Source organism: Podarcis liolepis (genome assembly GCF_965112155.1).
Source record: "Podarcis liolepis genome assembly, chromosome: 1".
NCBI classification, from domain to species: Eukaryota; Metazoa; Chordata; class Lepidosauria; order Squamata; family Lacertidae; genus Podarcis; species Podarcis liolepis.
This window is the reverse complement of record NC_139554.1, coordinates 90,684,302-90,699,514: the sequence shown is the minus strand read 5'-3', so window position 1 is coordinate 90,699,514 and position 15,213 is coordinate 90,684,302. Positions and strand designations below refer to the sequence as shown.

Here is a 15,213-nt window from a genome sequence, read left to right as displayed (position 1 = left end):
TAAAAACTGAAACACTAGCACTTCACCACTGAACATTTACTCAGTTGATATGAAGTATCTGAAGTAGTGCCCATGGTTTTACCTGTTTGAAATGCCATCAAACTATTATTCTGAAAGCAGCAGTTTGTTGCATGCCAGTTATTGTTTGCTATTAGTGTCTACCAGTTATTGTTGTCATAGATGCGTCAGAAGATTTATTCAGGGTATGAGTCATGTTCTAGCCTGTGAACTGAGCAGGTGAATACTCAAAGCATCAAGATGTACTGAAAAAGTTCAGCCAGGAGCAAGTTAAGCTCAGTGCTCCTCTGTTGAAACCGTAGGCACTGTTTGGAATGGCCGTCATCCAAAAGCATAACTCAACAGTTATATAACTAGAGCAGTTGTTCCTAGCATTCTTGTTTGTAACATCAGTAAATGGCAAAGCTGGGGTGGAAGTACACCAAATGACAAGAACTGTGATAGAAATGCTGGATAGATTTATTGCAATATAAAATAGAACAGTACTTGGGTTTGCTATGCTTAACAATAGTTGTAGCTCTTCTGAATGCAGTGAGACAAGAGGAGTACAAACTTATCTTAACTGAATTTCAGTAGGCAATGTATTGGATTTTATTTTTGGTATTAACATGCATTTAAGAAACATACAGGATCAGAACTTTGCATATCTCTTCTTGAGATTCTCAACAATGGGTAGCTGAGATAAAGTCACCCACAGAATATAGAATCTAGAAAATCCCAGCCTTCATTTTAAAACAGAATCTGCCTCTTATACTTGAGTCAATACATTTAAGAGCATGGTGACAGCTCAGAAACTAAAAGGTACATGAAATGTCAAGTTATTCCCCACCCACCCAGTGTTATGGATTATAATTCTTTTGTGTTTTGTTCAAATGTTTTAAATTTTGGGGGGTTAACAGACACAGAAGCAGAATATAATAATTCTGCATATAAATTGCTCACTGTTAGGTAGCATTTACCTAGTTCTCAGATATATAACTGAATTTTGCAAATGAGTTGAGACCCATGATGTGTGGTTTTGAGGGATCCTCATTGCTAAGCAAGTGCCTCATAACCCTAATGCTCCCCTTTTCTTGGTCTAAAAGATTTCTCCCCAAAATAGAAACTGTGCCAGTCCTAGCAATACACACTTTATGCTAGTCATTTTGAAAAACTAAATGATCTCTTCTTCAACATGTGCTTCTGCTTTTGATCTAGCATTCAATAAGGGCCTTGGCACTGAGGGTGCTGCGAGAAATCTTGAGGAACCAGCCTGCAAGGTTTAAGAACTATGCTGAACTAACTATCATGAAGACTCTGGAAGCACATAAAGATTCTCACAAAGAGGTGAGGTGGCTGTTTTGTTGCTGCTGGAGAAGCTCTGTTGTCTAGGGCTTGTTGGCAAGAGACTCATCTCAGCCCTCTTAATGGTCAAAGCTTAACTTCAAAGGCTGACATATTTCTGTGCCTGTTCTACATAAAACGAATTGTAGTAGACAGGGACCTAAATGCCAAGGAAAAGTATTAAAATAGAATGGGTGGTGGTTAATGCTAATACTACTCAGGGTAGACTCATTGAAATTAATGGAGATTAATAGCAGGGGGTCAACTCTGAGTACAACTGTGTACTGTAGGGTTACTTTAAAGTAACATCTGAGGCATTTTATAGAGAAATGGGGGTGGGGTGGGAATAGGATTCTTGGCCGCAAAATGGGAGTAATAGGCAAACCAGGCTACAGGAGACAGCCATGTAACCCGTGCAGGATTATAGCTTGAAGCACAAGGTGGCATTATCCGGTTAAGCAAGCAACATGGGAACAAAATGTGTAAAGATTGTCTTAAAAAGGAGGACCAGAAAATATTTAATCCGTTTAATAAATCAGCATGTCTGTACTACACTTTCTTGGAACCAGAGTCTCCACATGACACTCATTTTTTTGTAACAGTATTTAACAGCAGTTGTAAACTGATTTCCAGATAAAGCAGCTGGACAAAACATTTTGTTCTGAAGGAGTGCCTTTATTGGCAGGCATCTCCCAAGCACACATTCTTTTTGATTCACCTTGACTCTGTGCCCTTGTTGGTTTCTTTTTCTTTCCCCTTCTTCTTCCCCGAATCACCTCCACAAGTGAGTGGGAAAGCTTGTCATATCCCAAAGCTTTCTCCGCCGGTTTTTTCCCTTTTTGTCTAAAACACTTTTGTACAATTGTGTCACAGAGTATCAAAATTATGTATAGTGCTTAAATTGCTTCAAACTCTTATGCTCTCATTGCCACTTGTGTACATTTGTGAATATATGAAGCACCAACTTTTGAGCTATCAATAAGTATAGACATGCATCCCGCTCCAGAAATCAATGTATGTGTTCAGATGTGCGCAGGCATATCTTGTGGGTGGTTGTATTCATCACAGTTGTGGAAAGTGCAAAGAAAGGTAGCTATAGACTCAGTACTGAAGAGCTCAGTATGTATGTTTAGCTTAGTTGTACCTTTTGTGGGTGAGAATCAGTCCTCCAATTCCTTTTTCCTATGGATTTATGGATTTTCACTTCACCTTCATGTTGAACTGGTGGAATTTGCTAAAATAGTTGCCCTTTTTAAAAGTAAAAAGCAAGTCAAATATTTCAGTTCTGTCACTTGTAAAAATTACGGGTGCCATTGTTTCTGATGAATGTACCTGTCATCCTTACAGGAATGGGTATTTATAGATATCTGAATTACCAAAATATTTAATTATTTTTAATGTGTATTTTTGCAAAATCTTAAACATATACCAAACAGTCTGCACTTTCTTAAGCAAAAAAATGCACGTACAATCATTAAACCTTCATATTACTTTGTCCTATTTGTGTGGCAAACAATCTTAGTTGTTATACAGTGAAATGTACAAAATACAGTGGTGCCTCGCAAGACGAAAAGAATCCGTTCTGTGATTCTCTTCGTCTAGCGGTTTTTTCGTCTTTCGAAGCAAGCCCATTGACAGATTAGCGCTATTAGCGGCTTTTAGCAGCTTATCGGCTGATCGGATCAGCTGATAAGCGGCTTAGCGGCTTAGAAAAAGGGGGGAAAGGAAAAAAACCCGCAGGAACTCGCAAGACATTGTCGTCTTGCGAAGCAAGCCCATAGGAAATTCGTCTGGCGAAGCACCTCCAAAACGGAAAACTCTTTCGTCTAGCGAGTTTTCCGTCTTGCGAGGCATTCGTCTTGCGGGGCACCACTGTAAATGTATATACAGCCTTAGAATTATATTAACCATGTTACAGTGTGACAGTGCAGGAAAACACACTGGTACTAAAAGGTCTGGTATCTTAACTTGAGGAAAATATAATATTGAACAAATTAGTGTATATCTGAAACCATAATTGGTTCTTTTTATCATACATTATTTTATCATACAGCCTAATAAATTTGCTTCAGATGTGGAGAGGATGGATCAAACAAATCATTTTGTCTCATAAAGATACCTAAACTTAATTTGCTTTTCCTCAAACAGTAACATAACAAATTCATTACACATAGCATATCTGGGGCTGTCTTCAAGCCCCAAAATACAGAGTATACAAACCTAAGATAAGTCAGTGGCTTCAGAAAGCTGTGAGGTCCACCTTTCTTCTTATGCTACCTTCAGCTATACATTATCCTGCAGTGTTTGTTTCTTCTGGTACATTTCATAAGCATTAAAATAAAAAATTGGGAAGGTCCTGCCATGTCTAGCATTGTTGGCAACTGTGTGTCTCAAGACACAAGGCAAGAGTGTCATCAGGAGTAAACTCAAACCATTCAAGAGTTACAACACCTGCTGTGGCTGTAGAGACCGATACAAGAGAGACATGTTTTATTGCAGTTGGGGCAATACAGAAAACCGCATTTTGTGACTATCACCAATCTACTACGTGTGTAGATTCAAAACGCAGTCTCTAACATCAGTACAATAACCTAGTTCTAGAGGACTGCTGGGTCATGCTAAGTTTTAGATATAGAAATGTATGGGTTTTCCGTGCAGTACTAATCTGTAAAATGTAAATCTCTCCCCCCCCCCCTTTCCCCCAAATTCTAGGTTGTGAGAGCTGCTGAGGAAGCCGCTTCCACTCTGGCCAGCTCCATCCACCCTGAGCAGTGCATCAAAGTGCTGTGCCCCATCATTCAGACAGCTGACTATCCAATCAATCTGGCTGCTATTAAAATGCAAACTAAAGTCATTGAGAGGATCTCAAAGGAGTCTTTGCATCAACTTCTTCAAGACATCATCCCTGGTCTGTTGCAGGTATGCTACCCTGAATGAACGCATTTAGTCCGCACAAACCAAGTATTATTTAACATTTCTTCTGACTTATGGCAGGTAGTAAGAGCTACTCATTGTATGTTATATATGCATAATTTTTTAAAAACGACTTTCCTCGTTTATAAAACACATGCATTGTCTCTTTCTTCAGGTTGTGTTTTCTATCCTGTTGTTTTGAGTTTGGAGTATATATGGAGCTAGCTGTCAGTTTAGTTCTGTCTTCTAGTATCCCTCTGGCAAAAATGAATCTGCCTCTTTTGTCTTTTAGCACTGTTGTGGCTTTAAAATTCTGTTTCCATGCAGAGTATTATGGCTTCTGGGGACGCGGGTGGCGCTGTGGGTAAGACCTCAGTGCCTAGGACTTGCCGATCGCATGGTCGGCGGTTCGAATCCCCGCGGCGGGGTGCGCTCCCGTCGTTCGGTCCCAGCGCCTGCCAACCTAGCAGTTCGAAAGCACCTCCGGGTGCAAGTAGATAAATAGGGACCGCTTACCAGCGGGAAGGTAAACGGCGTTCCGTGTGCTGCGCTGGCTTGCCAGATGCAGCTTGTCACGCTGGCCACGTGACCCGGAAGTGTCTGTGGACAGCGCTGGCTCCCGGCTTATAGAGTGAGATGAGCGCACAACCCTAGAGTCTGTCAAGACTGGCCCGTACGGGCAGGGGTACCTTTACCTTTATTATGGCTTCTACGTGAGCCTCTCCTGAGCCAGGTGCAACTCTTGCTGATTGAAGCGGGCTTCCTTAACAGTTGCTTCCTTTGGGTGGATTTTGTGCTATGAGTAGAGTCAGTGGGGCGGTGGGGTGTGTGCGCGCTAGAGGGTGAGGGGGTATGGATCTAAGGCAGGTGTGTTGCCTCCAGATGTTGCTGAACTACAACTCCCATCAGCCCCAGCAAGTACAGTCAATAGCTACTAGGTACAATGGGATTCGTAGTTCCCCACACCTATTCTAAATGTCCCAACTTGCCCCCAAACCCTCACTCAGCTATATAGCACCTCCCTGGTTTAGCTTTGACAGTGTATGTTCTTGAACTATGTTTTCTTCTATTAGTCTTTTTAGGGATGTTGTGGCCCATCAGCCCCAGTCAGTGTGGCAGATGGTCAGGGATGATGGGAATTGTAGTCCACAATACCTGGAAGGCATCGCATTACCTGGAAGGCATCGCATTGGCAACTCCTATACAGTCTGGGTCCTGTATATCTTAAGAGAGCCCCTGTTGAACTCTCTCCCTCTCCTTTACGATCTACTGGATAAGCCCTGCTTAAAGTTTCTGAAAACTGGAAGAAACTTATTTTATTGGCTGTGTTATGAATCACTTATCCATGCAGCATACCATAAAGATAATTTAAACACTAAGAATACACAAGGTTGCTATGGTTAAAAAAAAGTTCGTTTGCAGTTGTTGCCTTTCACACATCTCACAGGATAGTTTGATGTCTAAATATATGCTCCCGCCTGATCATTTTCTGGCGCTTTCTCAGATTATTTGAAGATAGGCTCTTTCATCTGCTCTCTCCCACCCTCCCACAGCCAGTAGCCTGAGATGGCAGTTGGTTGAGGGAGGAGCCAGTAAGCTGGAACCACCATTGGGAGCTATAGGTCAGGCAGGTCTCATGACTTTGTTTCTCCTTACCTCAGGGCAACCTGGTTGCTTTTTTTTTAAAGAAATAAGAAATAAAAAGTAAAATAAAATCAGTTGGAGGACTTTTTCTGGTTTTGCCCATGATTTGGAATTATTTAGCTAGAGATACTTATAGGGTCTGGCCTGCAATGTTTTTAGTTTTTTTGTTTGGCCATTTTAAGGTTCTCTTGTGATTTGGTTCCTGAACAATTCAGATTAGTACCATATTTATAATTAGGGTTTTGTTTTTTTATGAGTATAATAAGAATATATCAGCCCAAGTGAATTGTGTTCTCTTGACCCAAGCCTCCAATAGCATGGCGAAGTTGGCAGCTACGTTTTATGGGTTCTCTTTCCTCTGAAAGTTACTAGACACGTTTTTTCTGGTACAAAGTCAGAGGCACAGCCATGTGTTTGAGGCGGACAAGAACCACGTTATAAGCAGGAAACTCTGGCAGAGTTCCACCTGACGCATTCAGCATTCCCCGGTTGTTGTATGGCGCACATGATGTCAAGGCGTATTCAGAAACAGAGGTTCTTCCTCCCTCTGCGCAGCTGACTCTCTGCTTGAAAGATTATTGCGGCAATGTTCTTCCACACCTTTGTGCCCTCAGATGGCACATAACCATCATGAAAGCAGAGTGCTGCTTTAAAATGCTCTACTGGCTCTCTCCCCCACCCTGGTTGAATCAATATTTTGATGTGTATCACAGACACAACTGCCCTCATTCCTGGTATCAGACAGTTGTGAAAACGGGACTGTGTGTTCTCCCCTCTCACCTATCAGTACACTGAAACTGGCAAGTTTTGCCTTCTTGTAAATGTTGGTCACACTTTCTGAGCTCCCAAGTTCTCATGAGTGATTTACTACACCACACGGTTTGCAAAACAAAGGCGCTGGTGCCTTGGGGAGGTTACAGTTCATTTCCCGTTGTGTCCTAAGAGGCAAATTGAACTGTTACATGCAAATATGTGCTGTGAAGGTGATTTTTTTTTTAAAAAAAAAAATCAAAACCACAGGAAGGACAACTTTGAAAATTGGCCTGTGAATGAGAAGTTTAAGTATCTCATGCTCCCCGCCACTCCTTTCACACGGCAACCTCTGAGGCTGCTTTTAATTTTTTAAAAACAGCCACCCTTGGGGTCTTTGTTATACACATTTATGTGTAATATACAGTTTAGCCCTGAAGTGTTCATTCATTCAGTTGGCCTTATCTGTTTCCCCGTAACTCCTGAGATGAAGCCTTCAGTCCAGTTGAAGGGGTGTCTCCAGATGTTGTTGGATTCCAGTTCTCATCAGAGCTGTGATAGCTTCCCAGCAGCCTGAAACAGCCTTTTCATTGGACTGAATACCTCCCTTTTTTGAGTTCATTAATGTTTCAAAGATGCAGTTAAGTTAGGTGGTGCATTTGAGTGAACTTCCCCATCTGGATTTGTTCCCCAGGTTCTCTACTTGTTTTTGTCTGGAGGGTCGTGTTGGTTAGGGTGAGAGCTGCCCCCACTTGGAATTCTTCCTCTAGGTGTGGTGTGTCTTTTGCTCTGAGAGGAAAATCAATGAGCTTTTGGTGTTGCTCATTAAGATTTAAAGCCATACAGAGATTTAAAGCCATACAGTCGGTGTCACTTCCAGTGAGATCTGGCCATATAATGCCTGGCTATTGCATATAACCATGTTCAGTTCTGCGGAGGGCTAAAGAACTTCAGGAGTTGTACCAAAGCCAAAAGACCCTTTTGGCAGCAGAGTGAAGCAGAAAGAAAACTTTCTTGGGTGTTTCAGAAGCTTCTTCTCTTTGCAAGACCTGCGTTAGAAGGCGAGGCGAAACCCGGTGCCTGGGAGAGTCATTGGATTGTGTCGCATCTTTTACAATGTGACTTAAGTTGTTTCTCCTCAGTCATTTTAAAAATACTGTTTCATCATATTCACACAGTTCATGGAATAAAAATGTTTTAAAAATAGCGCAAGGAAGGCACGGAGCTGTATAAGTCAAGTAAATTATTACCTTGTCAAGATGAAGTCAAATGTATAATTATAAAAAAGTTAATTTATAATTAACTTCACCCTTGTTTAGCATGATGTGGCCTGCCCTTTTCTTCAATTGAGGCCAGTTTGTCATTTTCTGGCTACAGCACTACATTGACTCAGACGGGGAGAGAATCTTAAAAGGCCAATATTAACCAAATGGTTGACGGCTACAGATGACCACCTTCTTGCATAGTTTCAGTTGCCGGGCAATAGGATTCTAAGTGCCTACCAAGTGGGTCATCTGAATCTGTCCTAAATCAAGGAGCAAAAAGTTGATTGCAGCCTGGAAACAGGGCCCAGGAATTTAACCCTAATTAGACACCTGCTCTAGAAATGAGAAATAACACCGGTATTTTTATACTTCTGCCTCATTTGTTATGAGGATTCTTGCCTTAGTCTTGCTTCATAAATACCATTCCCCTTTAGTGTCTGGCAACAGGAGAAGGGGTGGGAATATGGTCTGAAGATAGTTGTAGCCTTCTCCCAGCAGAGGTCACTCTGAGCCAAGGGCACAAGCAGACCAAAAGCTCCGTCCTTCTGCCAGGGCCTTTCCAGAAGCTGATTTTAGTGCAATAATTTCACAGCTGTGACTCAGTTGCTGTGTGCGATCCAGGCATCATTCTGCAATGTTTTGTTTCTGTTGAGACCACAATTTTTAAATCCCCCCCACAGCTGGTTTCCTCTATTGGTAAAAAATCACAAATCTTTAAAAAGCAATGGCTTTTTGAAGTGGCTGAGCTCTTCAAATAGCATTAGCTTGATGCTATTCGTTGTTGAGCAGTGTGAGTGATGCAGTGAAAAAGCACATTGCTTCAATAGGAGTAAAAGTTTTTTAAAAGCTAAAATGTAGTGTTCCCCAAATGGTGTGCATATTATGAGGGAGGCGGTGTGTTCTTTGGCACTAGTGATGTTACAGGCACTGTCTTATAGGAAACAAAGCACTCGCAAAACTGCATTTCATACAGCACCCACCTGAAGCATGCAAATACCTCTCTTGTTTTTGGGGGGACTTATTTTGATTGTAATCCAGCCAGCACTTGTCACCAGGGTTCACTGTTAGAAGGAATGCTATGAAGTATAAAGAAAACGTAGAAAAATAAAGAAGCTGGGGGGGGGAGTTAAAGGGGAAAACCTGAGGAAGCAATCTGTCTCTCTTGCACACACACACCAAATAAAGGCAAGTGAGGTTTGAGCAGGCTCAGGGGCCACAGAATAGAAATGTCTGGATGGGGCATGGGATGAAAAACAGTGGGGAGCAGGAATTGAATTGAGTGTCCTGGAAAAGGACATGGGTGACTGGGTGTAGTAACGCACTGCAAGATTTTGTTGCAGGTTTCACCGAGTGGCTTTATTTTTAATTTTCAGTGCACTGTTCTATATCACTGAATTTTTTTCTTTTACAAAAAACCATTTTTAGCGTATTATAACATAATCAATTTATTGGTCAGAATTCGTTCTTGGGTTTTTGGTGTTTTTTTAAGGTTAACCTTCTTCTCTGTACAAGTTGATGTTCCTTTTACAAATGCAAATATAGGAACGCCTTCCCTGTCCCAGGCAAGGATGACTCAGCCTTCTGGGAATTCGTTACCGAAAAGGCTGCTTCCTGAAGTTGAATAACCTGCATTTCGATGGGTTAAGGAAGGGTTAACTGGTACTAGAGAGAAGCAGACCGCTGCCCAGTCCTTGGCTAATAAACCCACAGTAGGAGCCCAACCTTGCATGCAGGGGGATTCTTGGGTGCTGGGTCTACCAGTTCTTTCCTGTGACCCATGGGCAACTGTGAGCCAGGCTGGTAACCTGCTGTCTATGGAGAGCTTATGCAGTTCTTGAAGCCATATGTCACTTTTCCTATTTATTCTGTTAAGTTTTGGGGCATGCCAGTTTCCAAGGGAAGGGAGGAGAGAAGGGGAACCCCCTTCCAGGTTGGAGAAATCTTGTAACAATGCTTGTTTGATCTGTTTTATATTTGCTTTATGATTTTCTTTTGCAGGCTATCTTGAAAATTATCTTTTTTAAAAAAAACAATAATAATAATTGTGTTGGGACTAGGTTTCTCTGTGTCCCTGCATATTTTAATTGTTCTCATTTGAAAGTGTACAACAAACCCACTCCACTAGCTCCTAACCCTGAAGGAAGAGACAACTTGTGAAGAAACCTTTTGATTCTCATGACTCCTTTCGTTGTTTCCATCTAGGGCTATGACAACACAGAAAGCAGTGTTCGCAAAGCCAGTGTATTTTGCCTCGTGGCAATCTATTCTGTTATTGGTGAAGAACTGAAGCCTCACCTTGCACAGCTCACTGGGAGTAAGGTACGTGCGGCCTCTTGATTTTGAAACACGTGCAGTTCCTGCAACTTTAAGCACAGTCAGTAGGCAAAATCAGGAGCAGTTGTTCCCAAGCATTTTGCTGGCTTCACAAACATTCAGGAACTGCACACTCATATATGTAGTTGGTTACTGGCCTTTCAAGAGTGTATTTCGGCTAGTTCAAGATGAAGGAGCATCTGCCATATATGTTAGCCCAGAAAAGAGTCCCCTATAATATAAAATGGCCTTGCTCAGCCACAGCAGCGTTTGGGAGGAATCAATAGTTGTGGCACACACAAAATGGCAAAGTGACAGAATGGGCCTGGCAAGTTGATATGTTCCTCCACTGTATTCTTTTTGTGCAGGGGCCAGCCATTTTCTTCTATTTTTTTATTAGTTGCCTCATAAAATAAATTTGCTATGCGTCATAAAAAACGAAAGTAAAATCATTGGCAATAAAGTCATACGACAGTAAAAAAAAATCCTCAGTCACCTTTCAATGAACTGCTATTCATTGAAAGAGAACAATTTGAAAATGATTCATAGATGGTACTTAACTCTGAGTAGGTTGGCTAAGATTTTTAAGACAGAATCAGATAAGTGTTGGAAGTGTAAAGAAGTGAAGAGAACGTTCTTCCACTTGTGGACATGTAAAAAGGTAAAGGGGTATTGGGAAATGATTTATAATGAATTGAAAAAAATATTTAAAATTACTTTACCAAAAAAACCCAGAGTCCTTTTTGTTGGGGATAATCCAAACTGAAATTCCCAGGTGTCAGAAAAGGTTATTTATGTATGCAACAACTGCAGCCCGTGTTTCGTTAGCCCCAAATGGAAAGTGAGCCAGGTCCCAACTAAAGAGGATTGGCAACTTAAATTGACAGAATATACACAATTTGCAGATTTAACATATAGAATAAGAGCAAGAAGAACATACGTTTAAAGAAGATTGGAAAACATTTATTGAATATATGGAAAATAACTGTGAACAGCTAAAACGCTGCCAGCATAAGATAAATTCAACAGAGTAAACAATTTTTGATGGATGTAAAAGTGGAAAATTGATTTGAATGGTTATAGTAAAATATGCAGGGATGTATGATATGTAAAATGAACCATGGAAAGAGAAGGGGGGAAGTCACTGGATATTTTAAAGTTTGTAAAATGTTTATCTGAAATTGTAAAACAGAAAATTTGGTGAAAATTACAACCATTGGGTGCTTACACTAAAGTCAGGGATCCATGAGTCACATTGAACTCAGTGGGACTTACTTCCAGGCTGACACACATAGGACTGCACTGTGAAAGACCCATTCTGAACTGGAAGCAAATTAATGAGGAGGAGTGGTGTTACTGTGTCTCCTTTCTTTCAGATGAAGCTCCTCAACTTGTACATAAAGAGGGCCCAGACCACCAACAGCAACAGCAGCTCATCTTCAGATGTTTCCACGCACAGTTAATGGAGATCTTTGGACATGCCTGTAGACATAGAAGCCATCAGCTGTGCCTCTCAGAGACCCTCCCCTCATCAGCACGCTCCACCCGCTGATGGAGGCCATGCAGATATTTATTGCAATCAGTATTTTTAGTCCTTTTAAAAGCTTTCTATGGTAGGATATTATTGTTACTGAATGTAAAGGAAGCAAGGCCTGGGTTGCAGTCTTCTTCATTTGAAAAAAAAAAAGGCGATAGAACACACCATGGTTAAACACACTGCAGTTATCCACTGACGTTTTGGGGGTCATACTTACAGTAGACTCGTTGAAATCAATGGGCTTAAGTTCATCATGTGAATTGATTTCAGTGGATCTACCTTGAGTATGACTTCTTGGATTCAGACCTTGGTTTTTTTATTAGGTTGTGCTTGTATCGGTCAAACATTTGACTAGTTCCTCTTGTTCCTCTAATTTCAGGAATGTGTCCTTGTTTCAGAGATGAGGTTAAAATTTAGAATGGCCTCACTTGGGTTTTTTGGGAGAAAGCCCTACATTCTTTAAAAAAAAGGAAAGGAAACTAGGCCCCTCAACTCACTTTTTAAAATTATTACGGGGGGGAAACACCAACACAATCAAATTGTATAGTACCATCATCTGAGTGACACCGGTCATGGAAATTCCCTGGGAGATCTCAGCAAACTTGCAATGGTGCTGTTTATATAGGGCAGATGCACTTACCCTACTATAACCCATTTAAGACCCGCCTCTGTGTAGATGTTTCAATTATCTGATTATTATTTTTAGCACATGCTGAGAAACATTTTTTCAAAGTGAGAAAAAAAAAAGAAAGCAAAGCTATATGCTGTGATATAGTCTTGACTTCTTACTCCAGAGGAGGTTCTACTTACTTGACAAAACTCATTCCTACCCTGTTTTTCATGGTGTTTTATTTTATTTTATTTTATTTAAAAAAAACGGAACTCTATTCTGTTACAGTATTCGCTGGGGATTGAATTCCTTCTGTAATAATTTTATCTAGCTTTATGAAATCTGTTAGTATGCACTGAGCGTGAATGCACTGTAATATCTCTGAACTGGTTAAGTATCAACACTCACTGTCAAAGGAACTGACAACCTATCTCTCAGAAAAGATATGTGAAATGTGCTACTACTGCTGCTGCTTCAATCCTCAGTATGAAATTTGTACTTTTCAAACCTCGATTGGCTTTTGTAGGAGCTGCAACTCAGATAACCAGGCCTTCCTTTCTTAATAAAATACTGCTTTCGTTTGTCAACCAATGCTCCTTAGTGTGACACTTTTTCTGTTGCCACCTCCCCACCCCAACCTTTGAGTACTCCAGGAGTTTGTCACCCCACCTCCCAACAACCACACAATCTGATTTTATTTATAATCTTGTTTTGTGTCTACTGTACATAGCAAATTGTTTCCCTTCTCTCTTAGTATTTCAGATATGACTCTGTTTCATTAGGGTAGTACTCAAAGGGCTAGGTAGTACCCAATCTGCACCAATCTGCTTTCTTAAAGCTATACAGTTGAGGGTGGGGTGAGTGTTTTCTTCCAGGCACAAGAACCTTTTGGCTACCAATCCATACATGCTGGTGAAGACAAATCTGCATGATGTTGGCGCTTAGTTGCCAGATTACGGAGGGCTCCCACCTTTTCTCAGCACTGTCCAAATGTCTGCAGCTGCCTTTTTACTTGCTGCCTCCTTACGCAGGGCTTTAACTTTTCAGACCTTTTGAAAGAAAGGTTTCTTTTTCTTTGTATTCTTCCCCATCTTCTCATCCCCCCCTTCCCTCGCCCCGCACCCATTTCCCTCCTCTTCCCAGACCTTCATATCTGAGAATCCGCACAGAACAACCCTGCCTGCTGTTGGGTTGGGTTCGATGGAGATGTACATGCTGCCAGTGGGGTGCCAGCGTCCCAGGGCATGAGCAAACAAATCAATGCAACCCCTTTCACACCATCTGAAGTACTGTAGGTCTCTTATATAGTCCTGCATCGACTGAGGCATGTGGCTTCCTTTTAAAAGGTACACTATGTGTGCTTGCCTGGATTACAGTACAACACAAGACCTTTTCTATCGCTTCCTAGTAGCTTCTCAATAACCTGTATAAGTAATGTAACTTGCAACGTTGTCATATAAATCTTCTTTCTACCACCCTCCCAGACCCTTTATTTATCAAGTGTAATAGTTCATATTAAAGGACAACAGAGAAATGTTTGTAGAATGCAGCAGGATTTTGCTAACAGTAATAATGTTTTAAATGGGAAGGATGGGCTTATAAAGCCACTCAAAACAGTCAGCCATCAGAAAAGAGTTTGTTGGCACAGTGTTCACGCGCATGTATTTAATTTCTATTTTTGGGTTGGTTATTTTCTTTTATTTCTCTTTTTTTGGGCGCTTTTGTCATGTTACATCCATATCTGTATTTATATCTTATTTGTTTCACTTTTGAGTGTATCATGGCAAGTGTACAGATGTTTTTATGTTAACATTTACATGATAGAATTTGCTAAAAAATAAAATGAAACCTTTTGAGTTTGCCCTAGAATAAATGACAGTTAAATTTAAGTCCTTATGGGAGCCTCTTTGCACTACAAATTGGTCATGAAAGCAGGTGACCTCAAAGATGAACTGTCAGCACTGAAGCACGATTTTTTAAACCCCAAATCACATTTATTTCCACACATGTGACACTGTCCAAGGGTACACCCATTATAGTAGCAGTGTATCCCTGTCCAGACGTTCATAGTTGGGAGAGAGCAGGATCATGACTGTGGCACCAAGTTCTGCCCTCTCAGTGCTCTGAGATGCTTATAGAAATTCTGAAACTCTAATATTGGTCCTTGCTTGCTAGGATAGAAGAGAAGGGTGTACAGGTGTGTAGAAATTACTCTACTGTACAAAGGCAAAATCATTGCATTGCTCACTTTTGCCTCTGGCTCTGCCCATCTTCAGAATGTGACCCACAGAAGGTTGCTCAGATGGGAATTCTGCCTTGAGCTAAAGAAATTCTTTTCCTGACCTTGCCCTACATGCAAACCATGTGATCTACATAATGTAAAAATGTGGTCATGCATCTGTCTCTCTTGGGAGACAATGAAGGGGTACGGCTTGGGGGCTGGCACCAAACAGTTGGAAAGTTGCAGCACTTGCTGTGGCTATAGAGAATGGTACCTGAGAGACATGTTTTGTTGAAGCTGGGACAGATGAAGGTGTCCGGTTGTGCTGCTGCAGATGCACCATGGCGTTTCTTTTCTCTGTGCCGTCATTCATCATCTGGTCACTGCTGTGGATAAGCAACCTGACAAATTGTCTCCAGGCACTGCCATCATCTGCAAGGGATTACCACATGGAGGGGTTAATGTTGCCAGCCTTCATGTCACATTTGCAGACATCTTTGTAATGCAGAGTTAGTCTGCCAATGGGCCTGGGGCCTGAAGCCAGCTCCCTGCAGAGCACATTCTTGGGGATCCCGCCATCCTTCAAGCATACCCTCCAACATGAGTTGCAACCTTAACC

General features: G+C 41.3%; 1 protein-coding gene across 22 annotated transcripts in view; it reads left to right on the top strand.

Annotated features, from left to right (window-relative positions):
- CLASP1 (cytoplasmic linker associated protein 1) overlaps window positions 1-14,262 on the top strand; it is a 160,572-nt gene extending 146,310 nt beyond the window's left edge. For all 22 annotated transcript variants that reach the window (XM_083488423.1, XM_083488433.1, XM_083488422.1 and 19 more), the window contains 4 exons: window positions 1,216-1,344; window positions 4,054-4,260; window positions 10,116-10,232; window positions 11,603-14,262. In XM_083488423.1, the coding sequence (XP_083344549.1) occupies window positions 1,216-1,344; window positions 4,054-4,260; window positions 10,116-10,232; window positions 11,603-11,689 (540 nt within the window). In that variant the 3' untranslated portion in view covers window positions 11,690-14,262. The remainder of the gene's footprint in view (window positions 1-1,215; window positions 1,345-4,053; window positions 4,261-10,115; window positions 10,233-11,602) is intronic.
- The last annotated feature ends 951 nt before the right edge of the window (window positions 14,263-15,213 follow it).